The sequence below is a fragment of the Falco rusticolus genome, chromosome 6, assembly GCF_015220075.1.
Source record: "Falco rusticolus isolate bFalRus1 chromosome 6, bFalRus1.pri, whole genome shotgun sequence".
Classification (NCBI taxonomy): Eukaryota; Metazoa; Chordata; class Aves; order Falconiformes; family Falconidae; genus Falco; species Falco rusticolus.
In genome coordinates this window covers 25,927,762-25,954,074 of record NC_051192.1, presented here as the reverse complement: position 1 = coordinate 25,954,074, position 26,313 = coordinate 25,927,762, and the positions used below count along the sequence as shown (strand labels likewise).

General features: G+C 40.8%; 1 protein-coding gene across 2 annotated transcripts in view; it reads left to right on the top strand.

The window, feature by feature from the left end:
- The first annotated feature begins 7,037 nt into the window (after nucleotides 1-7,037).
- Nucleotides 7,038-26,313, top strand: part of SLC22A16 (solute carrier family 22 member 16) — a 37,854-nt gene continuing 18,578 nt past the window's right edge. For both annotated transcript variants that reach the window (XM_037392678.1, XM_037392676.1), the window contains exon 1: nucleotides 7,038-7,154. In XM_037392678.1, coding sequence (XP_037248575.1) covers nucleotides 7,105-7,154 — 50 coding nt within the window. In that variant the 5' untranslated portion in view covers nucleotides 7,038-7,104. The remainder of the gene's footprint in view (nucleotides 7,155-26,313) is intronic.

The following is a 26,313-nucleotide window of genomic DNA, read 5'->3' as shown; positions in this document are numbered from 1 at the left end:
CTCCATACCTCTTAAGAGATGATGGACATGGCAACAGGACTTGGTACGAGGTTTTCTATGGGGTTAGCTTAGGCAAGGTTGTAGAATTAGAGTCTGGATTAACCTTCTAGCCATTTGTAGATTTCACTTGCCTCAGCTTTGCAGTAATCTTTAAAAATTTAAATTTTCTCTGTAGCAAACATCAGCCTGACATTGGACTTTCTGAGTGAGGGATGCTTGCCTGTGTCTTTGGAGATTCAGCTAAACAAGCCTCATTTTTTCTTTGGCTCTTCATAGTCTACATGCAATCAGTCCAGTGAATGCAAACTCACCTGTGGCGTTTTGTATCCCTAACCGGTATGCAGAATTGGAACGATTCTATAATTGTGTGTAGCAACAGTTTTTGAGTCTGTTGGCAAAGTTATTTAAAATTTTTGCCTTGAAATGGGACTTTTTGATGAGAGTATCTGACGCTACCTGGCTGCATATCTGTGTATAGCCTCCATCTGATTTTTGCCATACACAAAACATGCCTCTCATTTTTAGTAAATTTCTTACAAGAAGGAAGTATTTTTCCTCAAAAAATTCAGTTACATTTCATTGCTTTTTACCCTATGTTAAATTCATCTTAGATTAAGAAATAAGTAGCTCCTAGTGACGTATGAAATGTACTTTCTGCTTGCCTGCTTTATTAGCCAGGGTGCTATTTTGCAGTGTACAGTACACGCAGTATGTATTCCAGATCCCTGAGGCGCTTGTTCTTGGTATCCTTCCTGCTCTGAAATCTGTGCTGCCACTTTCTTATTGCTGAGACCACCAACAGACAGGATTTGGGAGTCCAAAATGCAGTGGTTTAAGATACTACTGGCACTCAGGCCTAATCCACATTTCTGCCAACACAGACAGGGCCAAATAATGTGAAATCTGTACCTCAGCCAGCCTGTTTCACAGACCATATATTTGCTGAGGCATCAAGCAGAGGGCCACGGAGCAGACAGCTGGTATTGGTATCATCTTCAGTCACTTCATCTAAATCTGTCAGATCTCTCTTGACTGTGTCCTTGGTTATTCATGCTAAATAGCTTAAGCTAACATGATATGCTGCTGTTTTTTCTGCACTGTTAAGAAGCCACAATGCTTGTCTGTGAGGTCCCAAGAAAGTCCATTTTTCAGGGAGAGCTCCGTACATTGGCACGCCAGCAGCGAAAGGAATTCAGTAATTGCCCACGTGGTTTAACTCATCAACTGCAACAGAAATTTCAGCTCATCAATTTTCTCTCTGAATACATTTATAAGCTAGAAGGCAGTACTTGCATGCCTGATGACTTGCATAGTGCAGGATATAGACTTTCAGGTTGCTTTAATATCTACCTCATTTGATAAATATATATATATGAGAATAGCGCCATACAAGAGAATATCTATCTATCTATAAAAGAGGAAAACGTCTAATTTGATGATATTGAGAAAACTTTCAGGGGTTAAGAATCGATCAGTTCCTTTGGTTGATGATTCCAATGATAATTTACACTTTCTGCTATGGACATGGACCTTGTTTCTCATTTCAATGAATCTGGCTTTAGCTTTCAGCTTCTGGCTTATATTATCTCTGCCTTTGCTAGTGTATAAGCCACTTAGAAATTGTATTTTTTCTTTATTCAGGTTCTAGTGCAGCATAAATTCTAGTAACTTAATTTTACTTCTAATGATTACAAAACTGAACTGTGAGCTCCCTTCCCCCTCTTTAAAGCATTTTCTTACCAATATCTTCTATTTCTGTCATCCTGTATGTTTCGTCTGTACAAAACAGCAAAACATAACCAAGTCAAAATGCAGTCTATACTGAATGATGCATATTCTGAAGATGCCCTCTCTGTTCCCCAATTAAATACAGAGGAGCAGAGAACAGGTTTGGAACCCTGCTAACACTGCTGTTGCAACCATTCATGCTGCTGTTTTAGGAGGGCTGTGGGGAGTTCACAAGACTGCGCTGTCACTCTCCTGGTCACATTAACGGTGAGGAAGTTGTGCTGAATACTTTGGAGCACACAGAGCTTGAGAGAATATTGCCCAGACTTTGCCACTGAGCCCTGTGTCCCCTGGCTTGCTTTCTGATGCTCTGTCCTGGCTAATACATGATCACTGACCTTACAGGAAGGCAGGAAACATACTAAATGAATAATAATTGAAACAAAATTGTGTACTGTGTTATGTTTAATTAGAGCGCTCTCTTTGAAATTTCTCTTTAGATGAAAATTTCACTAAGAGGTATTTTTAAGATGTCTATTAAGATTTCTTTGACTTTTATAAGGCATCCCTGAAGAACTTTCTTGTAAAGATGTCATAGAGTTTAGCTTCTGCTTTCCCTAGAAGACAAAGTATACATGTACACCCTATAGGTGTAGTCCAAGACTGAAACAATATTCAGATAAATTCTCATTGCCGTCTTATAGACGGGCTTCTGTTACCCCAAAGAGTTTAGATGGAGTAATGGCCTGTAAAGCTCTCGTTTACCTGCCCATTTAACTTGCTTTTCTGAATTTCTTAATTATTTTTACATCATTCAAGAGGGTGATTATTCGTATTGGACTAGTAAAGTAAGTTTCCATGAAGTACTCTGTTCATACACATTCATCATCTGTATGGCTGGAATAACTCCAGACAGAAGGATACTGTGGAGGAAGAGCTCTTGAGAACATGAAACTGAAGTAGTCCACACTGAAGTACCATGGTTAGTTGTCCACAGTACAGCTAGGAGATGCTTGCTAGGCTTCCAGAATCCTGTCTGGGCCTTTATTGCACTGAATAGAAATCCTGAGCGAGTTCTCTAGAGGAATCTCTTGTGATTATTCCAGAGTCCCATCCAGGAAACAGTAGAAGAAAAAACATAGATAGCCAAAGCCATAGCGAATGACTCTGGGCTCCTACAGCTGCTTTGTGCCTGCCCGGCCTGCTGTTTGGGTAGCAGCAAGGATGGAAAAGAAGATTATTGAGCATATTTGTCTTGTAGAAGCTGCTGACAAATCCCTCTCCCATCAACTTTGCTATGGCTCTGGTTCTTTAAGGCTGATGAGAAAATGCTTGGACTCATGCTGTCATGAGAAAACAGGCAATTGCAGGGTTCCATCCTTGTAGTTCAGGACAATCCCAGAAGTTTGTGCATAGCTGGGTGCACATGCTGATGTGCTTCATCAACCTACTTGCTACACTACTGACCATGTTTTTAAGTCTGTTAAATGTATAATGATGCATAAGCTATTGCAATCTAATTGCAAAAACCCCAAACCACCAAAGTAAAACTCATAAAATGCCTTATTTTGTTTTCCAGCAGACAAAAGCAGTATCTGCGTTACTTCCCTACTTTTTATAAAGACAAGTGTTCTGCAAGCTTTTTTTGAACACTGGCAATTCAATGGCTGACAGACACTTGTGCGAGTAAGACCCATTTTGGGTTTACTCTCTAGAAGCTTCCATTGTGCTTTCATTGATAAATACATTTGCAATGGTCCAGCAGGTTTTCTCTGGAAGAGAAATTGGTAACTTCAGAACAGAAGGTGAGAGAAGGTTACATTCCAGCTATGTTGTGATTGATTTCAGTGAGGTTTTTTTCCACTAGTGTGATAAAAGCAGACACCTGAGACCACTCAGGGGTGGACTCTACCTGCATGCTTGATTTGAGTGCTGGTGGCAGTAGTTAGATCATCTGTGTTTCTTGCTTGACTTGCAGTTCCTGCGCTCCCTGTAATACTGCTCCTCATCTGTGGGTTACAAGTCGTGTCAAAATCAGTAGGGAAACAGACGGGTCAGAAATTGGCTCCATTTAAGAAATCACTACCTGTGTCCACGGGACGGTGCTGGCAACACTACTGGCTATCTGTCATCCACACCACTTTAGCGTTCAGGGTTCAGCTGTAATTTGAAGCTAAGTGTGCATGTATGAATGTATTAGAACTACACCACAGGCATATACCTCTCATATTTTGGTGGAACTGTAATTTGACTTAAAAAGGGGGAGACTAGGAACACCCCTTACCAGCAGATGTCAGATTTTTCCTAGTGGGAATTATAAATGGAAGGAGATTATTTTGTAAACCATCTCTTCTCCCATTATGAATTGTTAAGATCACTTCTTTCTCCAGGATTGTGCAATACTGAACAACAACCCTGCTGAACAGCAGCCTGCTTGTGAGTGCCAGAAATAAGATTAAACCTGTAACTGGATGAGCCATTGCATATTCCCCTTGCAGGATTAAAAGACCAACATTTTAAACCTCTAGTGTTGTATGTTGTGAACACCCTCAATCTTCCCATCCCCGTGGTTTCTAAGGACATTATAGGAAAGGGATCACAAACTCCCTTCGGTTCCTTCTGGTAATAAAATCCCTAAAATTCGGAAGTAAGTAGAGCTTGTGGATGTGGATGGTGTCATCTTGACGCATTTTAATTATAGGTATTTTTTGTTTCTTCTTTAGATGATCCCTGTATTTTTTGCAGCACTAGTTTATCATGCAGCACAGTCCTTTGGAAAAAGAACTGTGTGCTGTATGTGAACAGTATTATGACTATTTCTGGGAGACTCTGGTGAAAAACAACTCGGTGAGGAGTAACAGTGACTAAAAGCATAGTTATTACTTCATGTAGCATTGGTGTAACAAGATAGGAGGAAGGCAGGCTTAAAGCATGTTGTGCATCTTCTCAAGCTTGAAAGAAAAAAGGCAAATCTGTGACCACCATTAAGAGAGCAGACGCTGCAGTCATTACATTAATAACCTTTGGAGATACAGGCATGTGGGAGTTTGTTATTAACTTTAATAGGACTGAGTGTAAATTTCCCTTCTTTACGCTGATATAGGCAGTAAAATCATGGTATCATCAGAGGCAAGCGTAGAGAAAAATGTGTGCAAGAATGCACAGAGAGATCCATATTTATGCATCTTTTTAGGTTTAAAAAATGGTGCTGGAAGTGGTTTATCTATTTCTTTCCTGATTGACAAAAATAGATATTCCCTGTACCCATAATGCTGTTGAAAACTGATGAATTTACTTGTTGTAAGAGGCAAGACACTAAAAACAGGCACATGAGCAGCAACGCAATATTTAGCCGGAATATTTACTATTCATTGGGGTTTGGTTTTGCAAATAACTATTTAACCACCATGGCTCTTTAGAGAAAGAAATGCTTTGTTAAAGTACCAGTGCTTCATTCAAGCACATACCATTTCAAATCTGAAAAACATTCTCCAGAAAACACCCAGGATGATTAAATTTAATGCTGATACTTATAAGGCAAAACGCAACCAATTCAAAAATTCTGATGGAAAGTAAACAAAGCCATCTTTAGACTTGCTAGTTTCCATATCCTAAGAAAGTAACTGCAACAGACTGTAGACAAACTGTCCTTTGCAGGTGCACAGAGACCTGTGAGGAGCTTTGTCAAATGTAGCAATGCCTTCAGAACTGTTGGGTGAGGTGAGGGGCCTAACACCACACTAGCTGTGAGGAGCAATCCTCTGCTGAATTTACTCAGATTCCTAGTTGTGTAACATGGTATTTGCTCGTTTTGCTGGTCTGGTCAGGAGTCGCTCAGAGCCAAGGAGCCTGACAAACATCTGCTTTTTCCAGGTCTGCACTGGAACAGATTGTCATCCCAAAGGCCCAACATCTGCTCTGCGCAGAGGAACTGTTGTGGTGCTTGCTTGGTGCCAGAGCCTCTTAAAGGCACATTTCCCTGTGAAACGGTGGAGCCTCGCAGCCTGTGCGGTAGCAGAAGCATTTGGATCAGGTTTTGGAAAGGGAAGATTGACTTCCAGTGATTTAACAGGGGTTTACTTCTCAGCTTTTTCTCTGCTTCCTGAAAAACAAAGTGTGGATATAATAAGACTGAACTGACTTTGGTTTTTTGGGTTTCTTTCCCCGTGTTTTTCAATAGAGTAGCCCAGAAAGAGCTCATGCAATCAGCTGGAAATGTGTCTTTCATCACAGAATCATAAAATAATTTTGGTTGGAAGGAGACTTTGGAGGGCATCTGGTCCATCTCCTTACCCAGAGCAGGGACAACTTGAACTTGGATCTACCCAAGAAGGGAAATCAAGTGCTCTGGGAAGGAAAAATCTTAAATATGAGAGCTGCACCTGCAACAGTTTTTCTGTATTTTGCCTAATTCTCAGAGCCCAGAGTGACTGCCCTGCTAGAGCAGATCTCCAACAAAATCCACTGCTAAGTTAATTACAAAGGTCTCCTGTTGTAACTCACTTTACTAATCCTCAGACAGTTTCAAATTGATTATCTTGGTCTACTCTGGATAAGACAGAAAAATAAGTCCAAATATAATCGAGACTTCATTAAAAATTGGAGCACTAATGACAGTCATGCAGACACGTATTTTACCTTTATTAAATAATACTGTTTTACATCGTGTGCTAAAACTATGAACAAACCCATGTAACAGATCCAAATAACAAAGCAGATTATGAGGCTACTAAAACCGATTCTTAATAACATCAGATAACGTCCTGGGAAAAAAACTGTTTATACCCTCCTTGATTGAAAACGCCCATATGAAATACACTAGAGCCTAATATGTTAGATTATAAATTATTGTCGCAGGAGGCTTTAAGCACATAATTGCCTCTTTTAATTAGTTTTAACTGGAAAGGTAAGAGCGCGCTGCAGAAGCCGCGCGGCGGGACCCGTCCCCTCAGCGGGAAGGGGCCGAGGCGGTCGCTCGTGTGAGAGAAGCCGCTCGCTCCGGCGCGAAAGCCCCCCCGCAGGGGCACGGCCGCGGCGGCCCGTCTCCCCCGCGCAACCGCCCTCCCGCTGCGGCCCAGGTAAGCCCGCCCGGCTGCCCCTGCCCGCCGGCGCCGTCCGCGCAGCGCTGAGGCAAGCGGGGGCCGCCGGCCTCCGGCTCCCGCCCGTCCCGCCGGGGCCCGTCCCCGCGCGGCGGACGGTTGGCGGCGGGGCGGTGGCTGCTGGGGCGGTGACCGTTAGCCCCGCCCCCCGCCCCGCCCGCTGAGGGGCCGCGCGCGCCGTACCCCGCCCGGGGGGGCGGCTCCGGCCGGGCCGGGCTTGTTCTCCGCACCGCCGGGACAGCGACGCCGAGGCTCCCGGCTTGCTGCCGCCCCCGCCATGGCTCCCGGCTCCGAGCGGCTCTTCGACTCCCTGGGACACTTCGGCAGGTACCGGCGCAGCCCCGTCCCGTCCCGAGCGGGCTGCGGCCCGCTGCCCCGCGCGCTCGCGGGGACTGTCACACCCGCGCTCACGCGTCCCCGCGCGGGGAGCGAGGGACACCCCCCCCCCCCACGGGGCAGGGTACGGCGGCTGCCGCCGGGGGGACCCGCGGGCACACGGGGGTGACAGAGGGAGACCGCGCCGTGCGTCGCGTGTGCTCGCGGTGCTGCACGTGCCGCCGGGGGTTCGCAGGCACAGGGGCGCACGCGCTCGGCGGGGCCGGCACACGCGGGACACGGCGCTGCGCCCCCGGCCACAAACACGCACTACACAGAGGGGCGCTGGCGCCTGTCTTCACAGCACTGTGCACGCCCCTATATATAGCCCTCCATACATACGCCGTGACCCGTGCGGCGCACACGCGCTATGCACGCACATGCGCTATGCACGCACAGCTGTATATGTGCCACGTTCCCATTTGCACCCGCACACTACTTGTTCACACACAGGCTCGCACGCCTGTAGGCACCGTGCGCATTCATATGCGCTGTGCATGCAGTCACGCGTGTTCATGTGTGTGCACTCTCAGACGCTTAACGTTCACACATTTCTTGCACCTGTGAGCGTGCACACGCATGCATACACACATGCCTCAGCCCTGGAGGAGCCCGTGTGCTTCAGGGGTGACGGGAGGGGACAAGCAGTACGTACAGGAGTATTGCAAGGGGCACAGACAGGCTGTTTCTGCATAGGGGCACAGGCTTGCTGTGCGTGACAGATGGTGTGTTTTTATTGAGGTTGGGCTTACTGCATGTGAAACATGGATATGGAGTATATGTATATATATTTATCGGCAAGGGATTATCTCTACTGGTAAATAGTGTGATGTGTGGTGGCGAGTTTTCCTCAGTGTGGTTTGTGGCTATGATGTGTGTGTAGACAGGCCTGGGTTGGTTAGATGGGATAAACAGATGTGGTGTGTATGCTTCTGTAGCTGTGGATGCAGGGCTGGTATATGAGGCTCTGTTTATAGCAGGTAACAAGAGAAGAAATGTTTGGCAAGGAAACAATATTTAGAGGATATGGGTGTAAGCCTGAGAGGCACACTCCTCACAGTGGGTTCTGTCCTGTACTTCCATGATGCTCTGATCGGTATGGATTTTGCAGGCACATACTCCTCAGAGCAGAATGGAGTTGCAGAACAGCTGGAATAGACCCACATGTCACAGTTTGGCTGCAGGTTCAAGTTGTCGAATTGCAGTGATACGCTTTCTAGCTGTCACCCCGGGCTAGCCTACCCACAGCGCTGATCTCCTCTCTATCAGGGGCAGGCAGGAGCAGCATTTTGAACACAGGCTGGGAGCTCTTTTTAATGGTAGAAGTGCATACCTGAACTCTACAGCAGAATATGCTCTTAATATTAAGTGCAAGCGGTAGTGGTGGGTATCGATAGCCTATGCAGACGATTAGGATGGAAAGACTTTTTCTTTGCTTAACTGGGACCTATGCTTAAATTACATGTTTGTCTAAGCTGTGACTTGCGTTCATATCTATCTGAACAATACCTCATTCATTATCAGTTTCTGGGTCAGCAACAAAAATAACCTGCTCTATGTGAACTAGGAGAGAATTCCTAGCAATCAGTTCCTAGCATCATTTGTTTTGCTGTTGCTGTTCTGTCTTGTGTGCTCTTTGTGGAAAGCAGGCACTTGGCACTGGTTACTGAAATAACATGGAAGTAGTTATGTGTAACTACCAAATTAGGTTTCCAACTTGAGAACATTCATCAATACTTTAGATAAAGTCTTCACAACTACTTCTTGCAATTAAAGGCAGAACAATTCTACAGTGATAACCTCACATCCAGGGGCAAGTTTATTTGAGATGCAGTTCAATAGGAGTTGCTTTAGATTTGGGACCTTTGAGATGAACTGCAGACTACCAAAATTTGTGTAGTCATGTTAGACTTACGGCTGTTCAAGATTTCAAAGACTACATGCTACAAGTGAGTATAATAGTGGCTTATGGTGAATGCAGCTGTTTAAAAATGTTGTAAAAAACCTCTTTTTAAAATCACCTGATACTGCTAGATAAATGTTCATACTTCATATATAAAAAATCTTGACTTTAACTATGAAGTTAGTTCTGGTTAGTTTTATGCACCATCATGACGCTGACAGATTATCAGTCATTTCTTCAGTTCAGGCAATTCTTATAGGGCCCATATAACCTATGAACTACATATAGATTCTGTAGATTTGCCACAGTTGGATTCTGAGCAATCCAAGCATGACTGTTAGTATTTTGAGACTTGTTTGATTTTATTAAAATCTGACAGATGCAGTAAAGAATGGCCAGCTGTTTTTGTGTATATAAATATATACATTGAAAGAGTATGTATGCATTATATATATGCGCAGTATATATAATGAGTATGCATTGTATACATGCAATATATATAATATGTAATATATTAAATATATATGTAAGAATAATTCATATTTAGATAATATATAAACCTTTCACTTCAATTAAGATTGTGAATTTTGCAGAATTGATGTTAACATGGATGCTGACAATATTCTGCTTTCCATTCGGGCTCTCGTTCAGACGTCTCAGTGATGCTATAGTTCTTACTGGGGTCTTGAGACATGCATGAACAACCGTAAAAATGTAAGGGCTTCTGTATCCTTTGCTGTTAAAGGAGGGCTTGATGCCTGTCTTTGAATTTGGGCATGGGTAGCATCTGTGGCCTATAAATTCAAGCAGGTTGTTTTAAACATCGTTCTTGAGTCTGTCTCTGGAGCAATGACTGCTCACTCTTGCAGAGGTGAATGAGAAAGAAAAAAAAAGAGTCCTGTCTGCCTCAGATGGCCTCATCTTTAATGAGCTGCCAGGCCTTAAAGCTGGCGATTTACCTGCCTTGAACGGTACCCTTCTCCCATGCAGCAGTTCCTGCCAGACGGTGCTTATGGGCTCACCTTCTCTGCCCCCTGCCCCTTCCCCAGCCCCTGCCTGCCCACCCAGTCCAGCCGGACAAACCCACCGAGGGGCCTGTAAGGGAGGGAGGAGAGAGTCGGCCGCTGGCCGTGGCTGGCAGGCCCGGTACTGGGCAAGGGGAGACATGGCCAACAGGCATCGAGGTTGGCAGCACAGTGTGTGGGCAGCAGGGAGGCATGCCTTAGGGGCGGGCTGGCTGGCTCATGCTGCCTGCACTTCTAGTTCCCAGGTAAAGTAAAAGACTTCTAATAACTTTAATGACTTTAATCCACCATCGGGACACAGAACTTAATTGCCTGGTAGCTGCTGAGAAACAGGCTATGTATTTTGCAGCTCTGATCCACAGCATGACAAAAGTGCAGAACAGAGACATGATCTAATCAGGAATAGCTGTCTAGAGAGAAATCTGGCAAGGTACCTCTTATCCTTAGTGTGGATGTGAGTAAGGATTTGATTTCCCAGCTGGAATGTCTGGTAGCTATGAGGTGCAATCTTACATGGTACATAGAGTTTTCCCTGTGATTTACAGTTTTCAAATCTTGCTTATGCTTAGCTAAAAGCAGGTGGTGAAAATTGTCAGGGAGAGAGGGAAGACTGGGTGTCACTGATGCTATTTCCAGGTGTTGTAATGAAATATTTCCAGAATCTTTTGCAAAGTTGGCTTTTGTTTTGTTTTTTTTTTTAAATACTCTGTCTTTTGCAAAGTTGAGTAAGTTACCCCGATTTTCAAATATTGATTTTATAAATAATGTATTTACTAGCAGTTAGACTATCTAATAGATTAACAGTGACTGCTCTTTGTCTTTGCTGAAATGTTTGTGTATTGTTCAGTTTTGAACATCTTTACATTGTTGTTTTACATGAAGTTGTTGCCTGGTCAGTGGAGTGCTATGATTTGGACTTCAGATGCAACCAATACAAGGGTTAGTAATGGTTGCCTGCGAGGGGGAGAGAAGCAGGACAGGCTGCCTGTTTGGATAGGGTGCTCACCTGTTGCAGCCAAACATGGTGTTTAGTAGCGATTATACACTTACCAACAGTTTCAACATTTTCTGTTAATTTCCCTGGAACTTTTCTGGTGTTCATAAATAGAACAGAGACTATGCTTAACTTGTGAAATGACTTTTGTAGAGATTCTTTCAATGGACTCTTACAATGCAGACCCTGCCAGTCAGTGCTATAGCAGCAATATTTGAACACAGTGCTAATGCCATTTGTCTTCTCCCTGCCCTGTAAGGCTCTTGGTTCACCTTCTAAATCCTACACCAAAGGGTCTGTCTTTTGACATCTCAGAATGTTCCAGGCTCCTATTTTAATGCTGATGCCCTTATCCTCTCTCTTGTTTCAAAGCTCACAGCTCTTGTGATCAAATTACGTTCTTCTGCAAATTGTGATGTGTACATGTTACTTCCAGGAATTCTTGGGTTTGTATCAAATAACAGAGTCCCAAGTATCTCAAGGATTGTGCTTACCATTATTTTTTTTTCCACAAAAAGAAAATAAGAATACTTTCAAGCAATGATTTTTCAAACTTAGATATTTACGGATGTCTTGAAAGGTTCTTCCCAACAAAAATACATTTTTCAACTAGAAAAGTGTACTTGCTGGACATGCAAAGGAATTGGTTTTCCTTTCCAAGTTAGTATGGAGAACAGGCAATCCTCTACAGCATTTGAACAGATGATTAGCTTTAACTTAGAAATGGAAGCATTACAAGCTTTTTCTGAAATACTAATACATTTAGTTGTTTAGCACATCCTACACAAAATTAATATTTTAAAATAATTTAATGTGAATTTCTGTCTAAGCTTTGGGCACTTTCGTAAGATAAATAAATACTGTGGTCTAGAGCTTGTTCTAAAAAAAAATTTTTTCCCCATATACAAGCTACTTTATACAGTGGAAAAGTTTATCACATATCTGTCATTCAGTTTTCAAAACGTATCAGTGGACAGCTGTTTGTGCTTACTGGAATGTGCCAGTAGAAGAATCTCAAATCTAAGTCCTCCTTTGGCTCCTAGTCAGGGGTGGTGTTTGACAGAAACACTTGATAAATGTTCTTCAACTTTATAACTATGCTATATTATAACATCGAGTCAGTTTGTGCTCATCTCAGATGTTCATACAACAAAATAAGTGGACTTGACTGCATTTCATTCCTCCTCCCCCCCCCCCCTTTTTTTTTTGGGGGGGGGGGCATGTCTGGATATTTTGCAAAGAGTACTTGATCCTGTTGGTTGTATGGCATCATAATAGCCTCGGAGAAGCAAGTCAAGCCGTGTGTTTTCACAGAACAGACTGTATCAGCTTAAACAAAGATCTTATTATCTATGCCTGACTAGGCAAAAGTAGAAATAGTCTCAAGACTCAGAACCAAAGTTGGGTACTGGCAAGTGCTCGTGGATAATGGTGGCAACACTAGTAGTGTGGTCTGCAAGATGTACTAACAGCATTTGCTGGGATCCAGGTCATGTTGGCGGCAATCTAATGCTGGATCTGCGTAGACAAAAGTGTACTGCATCAGAATGTGCTGGCAACCTCATCCAGCCTGTTTCTGGATTGAAAAAGTAGATTAAAAAGTAATTACACTAATAGAAAAATAACTAAATAAAACCGGGATGAAATTGCACTTGTAGTATCCATTACTTCTCCAAGGCTAAAACCTGCAATACAAGCAACGCTCAAAACTAGTAGATCGGTTACAATTTGTAAAACAGCTGCTGAGATTCAACTGCCCCTCTGAAATGTTGGCAACCCCCCAGGGTGGCTTCTAGACAAAGCTGTAGCATGGACATAGTTGTGGCAGTGTGAGGCAGTTATCACACACATCAAGGATGATCAGCTGTTTCATCCCAGAATATTATGGTGTGAATGAAAAGGAAATAATAAGGCACTGCACAGTTTTTTTTCCCTGTAATGCAATGCCTGGGCTTGGGATATCACTCCTATAAAAGCTCTGTCAATAATTTTCTCATAATGGTAATGATTTTCAGCAGTACTAAGATATCTCAAAGTTGGAAGGAAATGTTATATAAAAGGGCTTACTCATGGAAAGTTTGACCAGTTTATTGCATGAAGTGAAGTAATACAAGTGGAAAACAGCATTAAATTTAGAGAATCTTTCTAATGCCCAGGAGCCTTCAGTAAATGCTGTGAAAATTTCTGTGCTACCATTTTGCTGTACACAGCAAGAATGGGACTGAGATATACAGCTGACATTTTATTTAAGGTAGCTTGAGGCATGAAGCTATAGCAGCTGAGCAAGAACATGAGATTCTCAACTTCTGAGAAATATGGAAAAAAAAGCAAGACATAGAAAATATTAAATGAGGTAGCTAAGTCTTGGTTGCAAGGCCAAGACTGGAAAAAGCATGATTTCAAACTGTACAAGACAGAGATTTACAAGGGCTAATAATGATGGTTCATCTGTCAGATTGTCCATATACTTCAAAAGAAATCTCAGCCATCTTTGAAAAATGCTGAAATACCTAGAGAGCTAATGTACACCTTAATATCATACATTGGCAGCCAAACTATAACGCTCATCTCACTCACAGCAAATGTTCTTTGAAAATCACATGCCATGAAAACGTGGTTTGAGGAATCTATAAGCACCATCCATTGGATCACAGACTGAACCCTTTTCTCAAGAAAAGGTTTTCATTAAGAGGTGAAGTTGTGTTTCCTCTTCCTAATATTTGGAGGCATTACTATTAGGTAACAGCATCAGAGGTGCAGCCTCAGCAGTGGTGCTGAGGCAGGAATACCGGACAAACCTTGGAGAACAGATGGAAAAGGCCTATAAGGCAGCGGGAGTAGGAAGGAAGTGCCGAAAAGGTGCTTTGAAAAACCGGAAATGATCTCCTGCTCTGTGAAGAGCAATCAGCAGCACACTTCGGATGGAGCTCAGTACCATTTAAATGTGTTATATCCGTGATGGCCTGGACTTTTCCAGTCATATTGTGACTTCTTTCTTCTAAGTTGTGAAAGAAATTTGAAAGTATCTTAAGTTCCTACCTGATCGCTTTGTGTAAGTCTATGCTAGCTGTATGAGGAAATCAGCTGTCCAAATTGAGGCACTAGTGAGCTCATCCCACTTAACTTTACACGCCTATAGTATAAACTTCAGATATCTGCATTTGTCACCTTGTCAAGGGGGAGAATTAAATCCTTTAAGGGCATGATCCATCTGTCTTACTTTCATTGAGTGATTTAGGACAAGGTAAGTGATGGTGGTGGTTCATCTGTGGTTCCTTGCTGCTTGAAAAGAGGATCTAGGTAAGTAGTATGGATGTATATGCATACTGTATACAGTATATTGCATCCAAGTATACAGTATGCATGCAGATTCATTACTTTAAACCTAAATTAACTATTTGCATACAGTATACATGCAGATTCTGTAAACCTAAGTTAACTATATAAGGCTTAACTAGAAGGCTGGGATGTGGGAAATGCTGCTGGCAGGACACTTTCGGTGTTACATTAGCCAGCATCTCAAGACAATGTGAAGCTGATACCAAGATCCTTGCATGGCTCTACTGTCAGACATCAAAAAAACCTGTCACATATGCATCAATATGACTGTTACAATGCTTGCTACCTTGTTGACTTTCCATCAGCTATCCTTGCTGTCAGTTCCTTGAATACAGGTAATTCCAGGAAGGACTGATTTAGGTGAACTGTTAAATTGAGAGCTTTAAGATCAGAGAAATAAGAGAGAGATCAAGGCTGTTCTGAAAACATGGAAATCCCAAAGGTATGGAAAGTGAGGGAATAAAACCTGCAACTTCCTGAGAAGGAAAAAGGAAGATTAATGCAATCATTTAGAACTTATGAAGTAGTCAAAAATACATTTTTTCAGCCTTTGAATTGCAAGCATAGATCTCAGTGTCCTTGGTGAAAAATTGGAAAACATTAGAAGAGGCCCAGAGGAGGGCCAGGAAGATGATCAGAGGGCTGGAGCACCTCTCCTGTGAAGACAGGCTGAGAGAGCTGGGGTTGTTCAGCATGAAGAAGGGAAGACTCCGGGGAGACCTTACTGCAGCCTTTCAGTACCTAAAGGAGGCCTATAAGAAAGCTGGAGACAGACATTTTAGTAGGGCCTGTAGCGATAGGACAAGGGGTAATGGTTTTAAACTGAAAGATGGTAGCTTTAGGTTAGCTATTAGGAAAAAAATCTTCACTGTGAGGGTGATGAGACACTGGCACAGGTTGCCCAGAGAAGCTGTGGATGCACCATCCCTGGAAGTGTTCAAGGCCAGGCTGGATGGGGCTGTGAGCAACCTGGTCTGGTGGAAGGTGTCCCTGCCCATGGCAGGGGCCTGAAAGTAGATCTTTAGGGTCCCTTCCAACCCAAACCGTTTTATGATTACTAATAATATTCATTTAGCCCTTGTTCTATGAATAAATATTACCATTTCTGTGATGTAATATTTCATTTGATGGATGTGTGTTTAGTGCTAGAGAGAAAGTCAAATACAAAAGAGAAAACATGAGCAATAATAGATAAGCAATATCTGAAGGCGTTCTCTAACACAAAGCCATTTGATATATGGTGAAATTATAGTGATGACACCACATTTCATTTAAATAATTATATAATGGCTTATAGTCCAGAACAAATTATTGATTGGATTTTTTTTCCTGCATCTTTGGAACTAGTTAAGTTAATAGAGCTGGGAAATACCATAGACTTCTTATAGCTCCACCCTTCTGAGGGCAAGAATTTGTTTTAGTCCCAGGGTCAGAGCAACTGGGACCTCATCTCCCTTACAGTTGTATTTTAAGCTTTTCGGAGAACTGTTGTCCTTTGTAGATCAGTGTAGCCAAGCTCAGTTCTGTCTCACCCATTGAAAACAGAGAGGGAATTTGGTACAAAAATAGATTTATGTAGAAGAATCCCAGATGTTCTGATCAGAATCCAGCTGCTTTAATTTATGTAAGGTTAGGAAACAGCATTATTCCAGATTATTCCCTTGTATGAACTACTGTAAGAGAAAGACTCAAGAAAAGAACCTGACAGTACTGTGGAAGTATAAGCAGGTAGAAGAGCATTACAGAATATATTTACTAAGAGGTCAAAGTGCATTCTTAGCCTTGGAAACAGTCAAATCTGTAATTTGCATTTCTTTGTTTTTAATGTAAATTAATTCCATTTTTAACAGTTTAAAGAAAAAGGCAGTAGCATCATATTCCTTGAATGACAGGAAATGAAAAGGTTGCTTTTCACTAAGAAATCAAGGACAATTTAGAATAACTCAGTGTGTTGGTCACAGAAGAGACAAATGACCAATAAAAATAATGAAAATGTATTTTCTTTGGGAAAGATCAATAATGGTATTAAGATTTTTGACTTGTCTTCTTTAGAGAGCATGTAGAAAAGCTCTTTGTCCAGTTAAAATCAAAGGCAGTTATGTCACATATTCAAGTTCTATTAAATCAACTTTCGGCATTTCATTCTATTTTATATACTCTACAATGTGTAAATCTCTCTGAGGAGAGAAAACACAAATATTTTTCTTGTCCTGTGAAGACACAGGCTAGCCAAACAAATACCCAAGACTGAAACTGGTAGGGGATATAAATAAACAAAAATTCGACAGAAGTTCATGACCAGGCTGCTAATCAAAACAAAATAAACTCAAAAGCTCTCCAGTGGAATTTAATCATTTAATACAGTCTTATCATCGGGGAGATTCCCATGACCATTTCGGGAGGAAGGGTTGAGGACTTCTAGGCAAAGAGTGTGTTACACATCTGCAATGAAGAGGAACAGTGTGGAGGGAAGGTGGACTACAAACCTGCAACAGAAGCTGAGAGTCCTCTTGTGCTCAGTAGCATTCTTTTATGTGCATTTAGAGATAACCTGCCTTGCCTTGGAGAAGATGGCCTGTCAGGGATCCTAACCTGGCCGAGCAGGAGCGTGGGTGGGACAGAGTAGCTGAACTTGCAAGAGCCTCTGAACACTGATCATCAGTGTAGACTCCCGAAAAGAGTGGAAGAAGGGAGCTATGTCTTACTCCTCTTTGGTGTTCTAACTGATCTTTAACAAAAGTCGGTAGAAGTTACAAGCTACTCTGTTACACAAAGAGAGAAAAGCTGTTGGTGTGGAGGCTGTTTTCCTTTTGAATGTAGAATGTAGCTGCTAAATACGGATGTGCAAACGCAAGTTTAATAGAAGACAATACTTGGACCATACCAGACTGTGCATTAAATCGCATCTCTTTCTTCGAGCTGTAGAACTGTAGAATTACAAGTGTAGAATTCTATACAGGTAGAATTGCAACTTGCTGTGTTCTCTTTGGCAGCAAAGAATCTCTGGCTGAAACCAAGTTACTTTTCCTAAAGTGATACCTTGATTTACGTGTTGACTTTGTCCCAAATTTTAGAAGACAGTATTATCTGACACTTACTTCCCTAAATGTAGATTTTTTTAAAGTGGTAATTACTTACTTTTTTTTTCAGTGAAATATTCCTAAAAAGCTAGTAGGACAAAGGTGTCTGCTTAAGCTTTCCTGGTTTGCTCTTGATGAAGAGTCACTGTAGTGAAAGTCAGAATTAACAAAAGGACATTGCAAGAGTTGCAAATGGGGCCAGGGAGAGTAAAATGACCCATTATCCAGGTGATGCAATGCCTTTGTAGCCCATAGAAATAGATTAAATCATTGTAATCATATTTGAGGCTGTAAAAGTAGTGCTAGGGATAAAATTACTGCTTATATTAAGGAAGACAGAAACAACAGAGCAACCCGAAATTCCATGACATTTCTGTCAAATATTTACAGAAATGGTGTAAACATAATTTGATCCACAGAGCTAATATTCCTTATTATTTCTAATTGAAAATTTGGAAGATACTAATATGTGTTGGAATGGTTACAGACGTTTGCTGGGAAAGTGATATCCAGTATTCTTAAATTAATTATGCAGATTTCTTACTTGTTTCACCTTTTCCCATGAGAACTTTCAGAAACTTGTAAGAATGAGAAATTTTACAATCATTTTCCAAGCAAGGAGGAATTATATTTCTGATACAGAAATTTAAAGCCTTGGATAGTATGCTTAACAATATGTGTGGCGTGGCATGAAGAGAATTTATGTAGACCTCAGACTGAAAATGAGCTGTCTGCATCCAAATCTGCTTAGGTATTACCATGAATAGGAAACAAAACGTTCTTAAAAAACATTATGACAATGGTAAGACCTATTTATTTTGCAAAATAGTCTTTGAAGAATACATTGTTAGTTGCATGTATTCAATCCACGTATTTGTACCTTCAGCTATACCAGATTCAGAGTTTTGCAATAGAAATATTTAAATAGAGTAACAAATACATAAAAACATAATTCATATGAAAACCAATTAGTTTTATTTCAGGAGTACAGACAGGGGAAAAAAAAAGATAAAATAAACCTAACTTCCATAGTTTGAACAAAGTAAATGAAATGTGTCATCAAGGTAAACAGCAGAAAACATCTGATTTCCGAAATGGGAAAAGAAGAATGAAATACAACAGTTTATATATGAAGTACTGCCTATGTCTATAATTAGATGGAATCTCAATAAAAACATTTAAATTCTATTAGACACTTTACAGATTATGATGTGAAATTATTTGCTTACATAAGCTGATGGAAACACTACAGCATGGAAGAGAATTAAATACCCAGTTTGGATTTGTCCCCAAAAAAGAGGTTGAGCAAAAGACAGCAGTGTTACCAAAGATACTGGAATTGAGTTTTCCCTGTGAGAAGTAATGCTAGTAATATATCATGCAGACAGAGTACATGCTAATTTTCTAAATGGTTGATGTTTATTAAAATGCTCTTCCTGGAATGGGAACATCCAAGTATAGAGCCTGAGGTGTTACTGCTGTTCAAGTGTAACCACTCTGCCGTGTTTAGCACTGATCCAAATAATTCCAAAAGAAACCTAAATAACTTAAAACCTGCATGATCATGTTCTTTTTCAATTAAATTACCTGATATATACCATTGACACAGGTAAAGCAGAAAGGACAAGTGGATAACTAGAATGAAATAGACTGACTCCAGCTTTGCCGCTGGAAGGCATTGGAATTGCAGTTGCAGTCACAGTGCCTTGTTCCCAAGGCTCGCTGCTCCACTGGTATCTGCTGTAGCCCCAGCTGGAGCTGTGGCCTCGGGTTCAAGGACTGCTTTACTGGTACCAGTATGGGTGCAAATGTACCAGAATTCCAAAAAATTATTTCATACTGATTTTGATATTTAAACAAAAGGCTGACCAGAAGAAAGGTAGAAATTAATGTGCACCATTTAATGTTTGACCGTTGTTTTTAGTGGTAATTTTAAATGTCCACTTCTTTTCTCCCTATTGGTGCTTTATTTCTACTGTTATAAGATAGAAAATACAAATATGTGAAGGGGAAAACCTGCATTTTCTCCTCACAGCAAGCAAGCAAGAAGTTTGTGTGGCATTTGTTATGCGGGCAGGTTTTGTAGATCTCTCTGTTCACTAGATAATCCATCTGTAGATGAATCCCTCCATGGCAGGTTATCTTCCTTTCACCTATGGAGCCTAGAGTATGGTGCAAGAGCTGTGCTAACCTATAATGTTTCCCAGCTGTTGCAAGTCCATTGTTGACTTCTCCAGATCCCTTGTAGTTTACACATGCAGAAAAGCTTGTGGATATAGTGCCAGCGATGAAATAGTTACCGCTCCCAGCAATGTGTTCCCCCTCAACCAGAAGTTACTTTCACAGTAAAGGCAGTAGTGGAATATGTGTGTGTAGCTTGGTTGTTTGAGTGCAAATCCAGAGCCTTTGTGTCTAGGCCAGTTCTGCTGTCAGTTGGACCAGGAGGTTGGGCGTTGGGCTGAACGGGCTGAGCCGTGAACATACTGTCCTGGCTGGCTCTCCCCAGGGGCAGTAATCCTTGGTACAGCAGCAGCAAGGAACACTGAGCACCTTCAATGGCAGCTGCCCTTTCTGCTGTGTGTGGCTGCCTGCAGATGAAAGCTATGCTACTAAACTGTTGAAAACCAGTAACGTTTACCAACTGGATTATTTAGTCACAAGTGATGACAGAAACATAATGTGCCTGACTTAGTCAGAACCAAAGAACTGTGCCATTAATGGGGGAGGAGTATTTGAAAAATACGGGCCCTAATTCTGTTGGTTGAATTAGCACTAATTCTTGATTTTTACAGTGATGTTGCTTTCTTCATCTAAGCTGTTATACCAAATGTGCAGTAATGAGCAGCCAACTAATTCTTCTTCTTGACCCTGATGAACAAACGCTGAACTTGTCTTAATCAAAGGGAAACATGCATAGTAAGTTTAATGGGATAGAAGTGTTACAATACTTCAGAGAATCATTTTTAAACGATTCTAAGAATTATTTTGTAACTGTCTGTTGTTGGGTGACTGCATGTTGATGCACACATTGTCATCAGTGATGATACATAATTCCTGGGGCCTTTCTGATCCCTATAGACTTTCTTATTCCTGTTGCATCTGTGCTGTTGGTACATTTAAAATGGATATCCAACACAGCATCTGCTGCCTCTGCAAATAAATTCTGGAAGTAACCATCTTGGCTGAGACCAAGTCTTAGCATAGTTTAAACTGCCTTTAGGAGGGGAGGAAGTTTACATGTCACACTTTTAGTAAGTCAAATAAGGCCGTGTCTGTTCTATGTTTCAGGTTGCTTCCAAATCCACATCTCTGCACCACAGCAAAAATACTGCTCCTAGGTCTCATTCAGCTCCTTTCCTCTCAAAAAAAAAAAAATAAATGTGTAAGGGTAAGTGCATCACAGCTTTTTGGTTTAGAGTGGAAAGAATGCTGAATGGCTTTTCTCACATTAAAAAAAAACCAACCAGGGTGGAATACAGAGGTGAAAGTGGTTACTTGAACACAAATTCTTTCAGAAATAGTAAATATCTGGAAATTTCTTTCCACTGAAGCCATCCTGTTGAGTCTGCACAGCACAACAAAAACATACTGTGTTTTCTGACTAAGCAATTTGCTAACAACATGGTTGAAAAGACAAACAGTAAAAATAGCTCTTGTAAAACCTGTGGAATTGCACAAATCTTTTGCTAATCACAGAACAAGCCTTGTGACTCTACGCTACACTAAAAGAATTTTAAAATTTTTATATTAGCTTTTGATGAGTATCTAGTAATTTCCCTTTCCTCTCTTTGATGAACAGTCAAGGAAACAAATATCAGAAACATATTTTATTTAACATAAAATTAGTGTTTAACACCAAGTTTCGGCCCTGCTATGCACTGCAATAACTGACAGTGGTAAAAATACTTGGAGGCTGGGGAATTATTCTCTAGCATACATGCGACAATGTCCATTTTAGGTATTTTTGCATGCCAGATGTAGCACTTTTCAAATAGAGTGGTGCTGACTATTTGCATGGATGCAATATCAATTGGATCAAGCAACTAATCTGGCTTGGTTTATTATTTTTAATCATCATTTATTTTGACTTCTTTTTTTTCAAGTTAGATCCATTTCCCAGATAAAATTCACAGTGGTCCCACAAAAAGTAGCACCACAACTGAGCATAGAGTGCACTATGTCTCAGGGGAAGAGTAAACAGTGGGAAAGGAGAAGGGAGAAAATATCTCAGAGATCTTACAGTGTCACAGAGATGTTGTATCATGAGTCTACAGCCAGAACGACAGTGGTCTGAGATCTAGTTCATTATCTTTATGGAAGAATATTTCTTCAGATACTGACATTATGATACTATCAGTTGCTTTTCTTACTGGTGAGATGTTAAAACTTGTGCAGAGGAGTTAGAAAACTTAAAAGTCTTTTTTACTATAAGCTGTAAACTGAAAAAAGAATAACTGGGAAGAAATTTGATGGAAATATTTCAAGAAAGACTGCAACATTTTCATGTTGTGTCTTGCTCAAGCTTTTGTGAAGACAGTTTTATGCTCATTTGACTTCTGGCATGCATTAAGCATCTCTATACCGGAGCAGTAACCTACAAAGTCTTCTTGACTTCTATATTTGACACTCCTGGCAAGAGTGGCGAAATGTACTTGCCAAACAATTATCTCCCATGGCATGTCACTGAAGAGATGGAAAAACACTGAGAGAGATTATCATACCTTTTAGGACAGTCATCATGTTCACAGATCTTAAAAAATGCAAAAAGTGTGTTTTTAGAAAGAAAAAAAAGTGAAATAGGTTATTAAAAACTACTGTTTGCAACAATATATGTTATATAATCTGATGTGTGCTTGTGAAGATAACTGACATATAAAATACCCTTGCTAAAAGCTGCCCTTTTTGAGATCAGTCAAGAAAAATAGATCACAGACTTTGCTTTCTTTTGGTGAATTTCAAGCATATTTATTGCTACTGCAATGATGTGTTCTTACTATTTAGTGCATGAGCAGCAGTATTTCTAACTTAAGGGAAATTTAACTTTTGAAATGGAGTTCGGTGAGGTTACTTTAAGGATTATATTATGTTTGTCTGCAATAGAGAGATTTAAGCATAGTAATAAAGGAGTTTCTTATCAATCCAGTGTTCTTAAATTAAGAATTTGGGAGAAAAGTTAATAATTTACAAGTAGGTAGGTAGCAAGGACAGCATAGACTTTAAGCTGCACCTCAGGGTCAGTGAAGTGTTTGACCTGTATACGTTCTGGTGTGACCTCCTGCCCCAGCACAGCCTGCTGCAGGGGCTGCTCCAGGCTTCCTGAGCAGGAGCAGTGGTGGTCCCCCCAGCACCAAGGCCTCCTACAAAGAGGAGAAGCTGCTCAGCTGTCACGTGAGCATGGGCCAAGAAGCAGCCCCGGGGTTTTAAGACTGGGAAGAGCATTGACATGGCCACCACAAAAGGGCTGAGATAAAACTCATGCACCAAAGGTCCAAAGGGAGTGATCCCAGGCTAGCAATAGAGCAGGCAGCAGCTTTATGTTCTCGTCAGTCAGCACTGTTTGCTGCCGCAACCTCTGTTCCAGCAAACCTGTGTCTACCATGAGGCTGGGCCTGGATCTTCCTCTGTCCCTTTTCAATCTTCAGCTGTTCTGGAAAACCAAGTTCAATGCATCTATAGTATTCTCCCATGCCAAGTATCATCCTTCCTGCGTACATTTCATGCTTTCTGTATGTTGTCACTAATGGCCTAATTAATCCCTTTTTGGTGACTATGCCAGTTAACAAATTTCCTGACCTCTGCGCAACTAATCTTTCTAGAAGAAAAGCTCTTTCTACCCACAGGAGATTCTCAGCAACTCGTAAGGTTGGGCTTTTCAGTCTAGCATCAGTCGTGATGATGTTACAACACTACTGTAGTTGGCAATGAATTTTGCCTTCATAGAAAAAGAGGGCTTTCAGGATATTTCTTGTGTGGTTTTTATATATATACACAGAGTCTTAGCTAGCCCATTGTGGAATTTTACTGGAGAGAACAGTAGATAGTTTATACAGCCAGGGGAGCAGCCTGTTAATGTGGTGTGGGATGCCTTCAGCCACTGGTGCTGCCGGACACTTCTCTAACTTCATATCAGGCTTTATTCTCCCTTATTCCTGGTCCACAGCTTTTTTATTGAGCAGTTAGAGGTTAAAAACTGCAGTGCAATCCATCCTGCAGGATTCTACAACAACATGGCCATTTTGCTGCAAAAACATGCTTTCTTGTTCTTAAACAAAGTCATAAACAGCATAAAATATGTCTATTAATGTATGTCTGACATTCTGTTTGACTTCCTGTGTTTGCTTAGTGTAGATTATGCAAATTGGGTAAGAAAAATAGTGATAATAGAGAGTCGATTTCTTCGTTGAAACTGAGTAAGATCTTCATAACATTGAAAATGGAAGAACGTTTTTACAAGGATCAGTTCTAGTTTTAAGTTAAACTCTTGAAAGATGGGTGAAATATGGCATGACACAGATACTTCTTTAAAATAAATCCTTTATTGCTTTTTATAGAGGTGGAAATTGTTCTATAGGACACAAAAAATGAGGAAAGGATAAGGGACTAATTTATATAGTTTTAGAAAGTAACTGGAGAGGGTTAACTGATAATTCTGTGCAACAAAGTACTAAAAGACAAGGAAAATTTATTCAAGGTTGCACAAGGATGTTTTATAAGCTGCTAATAGTTTTACACTGGAAAGGAGGACATCAAGATTAGATTTAATGAGAAACTTTCCAAAAGAAAGATTTGACAGTGGATCAGTCTGTCAAAATGGTTATTGAAGTATGATCACAAGACGTTCAGGAAGACATAAGATAAAACTCCCAGGGGAGCAGTTAGTGCAGAGATTAGCTAGACCTGATCCAACTCATAGCTCTGGTGATGCTCTTGGGATTTGTTTTTTTTTTTAAATAATGTAGTGCATTGGTCATACCATCTTCTCAGTCTGTTTGCTTAAAAGTTGTTACCTTTTTTCAAGCATCTCAAACAAGAAGGGGCATAAATACATTTTTCCTGCTCACTCTTACTGGGTAGAAGAGAAATGATGAACCTGATATTTCTTGTGCTGTGAGACCTAATTAGGAAACTCAAGAAGAATGTGTGGCAGTTTGAAATTATTTCATTCTTCCTCTGTCTGGGAAATACAAACTGGGCTATCTAACACTGCACTTTCCTGATGAATAATGACAGATACTGCAAATACTGGGGACTGTGCTTCCAAGTATGCCACTTTTTATTAGCTGGTAGAAGATGTAACTGCACAGCTTGTAGGGTTTTAATTTGCTAATTTGCTAGAGGTCTTCTAGTTCTGATGTCAGTCATTCTGTGTACTGCAACAATAGCCCAAGTTGTTGAATTTGGTCTTGCTCTCCTATTTGTAAAATAACTTTGTGTCTTTTGATGGTAACAGTTAAAATGAAATTAGAGAAGAGCTGAAAAATGTTGTTGACCGTATTTGTCTGCATTACTGGGGTGACAAAGAGTACATTTTGGAGTAACCTTTGTCTTTTTGTGGTCCAAGGTAGCCCAAAAGCCTTTCAGAGCTGTTTTAGCCTTGCTTCGATTTACGGCTAGCTACTTAGACCTCAAGAAGCTGTTCTGTTGAGAGGGGATTGGCAGACTTAAGGCATGCTGTGGTTAAGTTCAGTTTCTCTTGACCATATCGCTCACAAGGTTTGTTGGGGAAGAGCAGCATGGCACCTGTGTGAGGATTGCCTTGCAATGTCTTCAAGAGGGAAGTGGAGCCAGCTTTTGAACTGCCATGGTGGGCTTAGCAATTCAACCCTCTCCTCAGACTGCTATGGGAAAGTCAACAGAACTGTTGTCAAGAGAAAGAGGGATAGACAGTGCTGCATCTGAACAGCAACAGTGCTATTGGAAAGGCAGGATAGGCAACTGGGTCTACATTTACCAAGGAAGGAAATGAGAATCACAAGATAAAAGGCAGAGGAGAATGAGGATGATGAATGGAGTTAGGTTATACAAGAGAACTGTTTAATTGGAAAAGCTAATTGGACATGAAGGCAATGTATCCAACAAATTCCATTTAAATACTTTGGTTATAGATAGTTTAGAATTTACTAGAAATTGTGATGATAGATGATTTAAAAGTACTAGGCTAAGTACTGTTGCATTCTTTATTATGGGAATTAAAGGCTATATTAGATACATTTTGGAGAGGGGTGATCTAGAAGTCACATTTGCTAGGGAATTGGAATTGCTCTGACTTTTCCCACATGACATTTCAAGGCAATTGTTTTTTAGGCATCATTTCCTATAACTTCAGCAGAGATAGCCTCTGGCAATTTAAAAAAAATGCTGCTTTTTGTTTCATACTATCAAGACCCACCACATGCTGCAGGACGGGTGTATATATAGAGGCTCATTGAATGCTTCTTCAAATTAGTGCAATTGATTTGTCTTCAGGAAATAAAAAGTGGAGGAGAAACCAAAGCTGTGTTGTTTTTTTCTGAACAGACATTGTATTAGTTACGTGCATAATTTTAACATTTAATTGAGGAAAAGACTCCTTATGCTTAGATTATCAGAAACTGTCTACAATTTGCAGTGATACTACGGTTCACTGCAAGTTTTTCAACATTCAGAATGCATGTGCAATTTATATACAAAGATTTACTTGCACCTCAAGCATGTTTTAAAAGCTTTTAAAATGCCAAAATTCAGCCTACGCATGAAATATTCTTTTACCATGTTTTCTTTATGATACAAT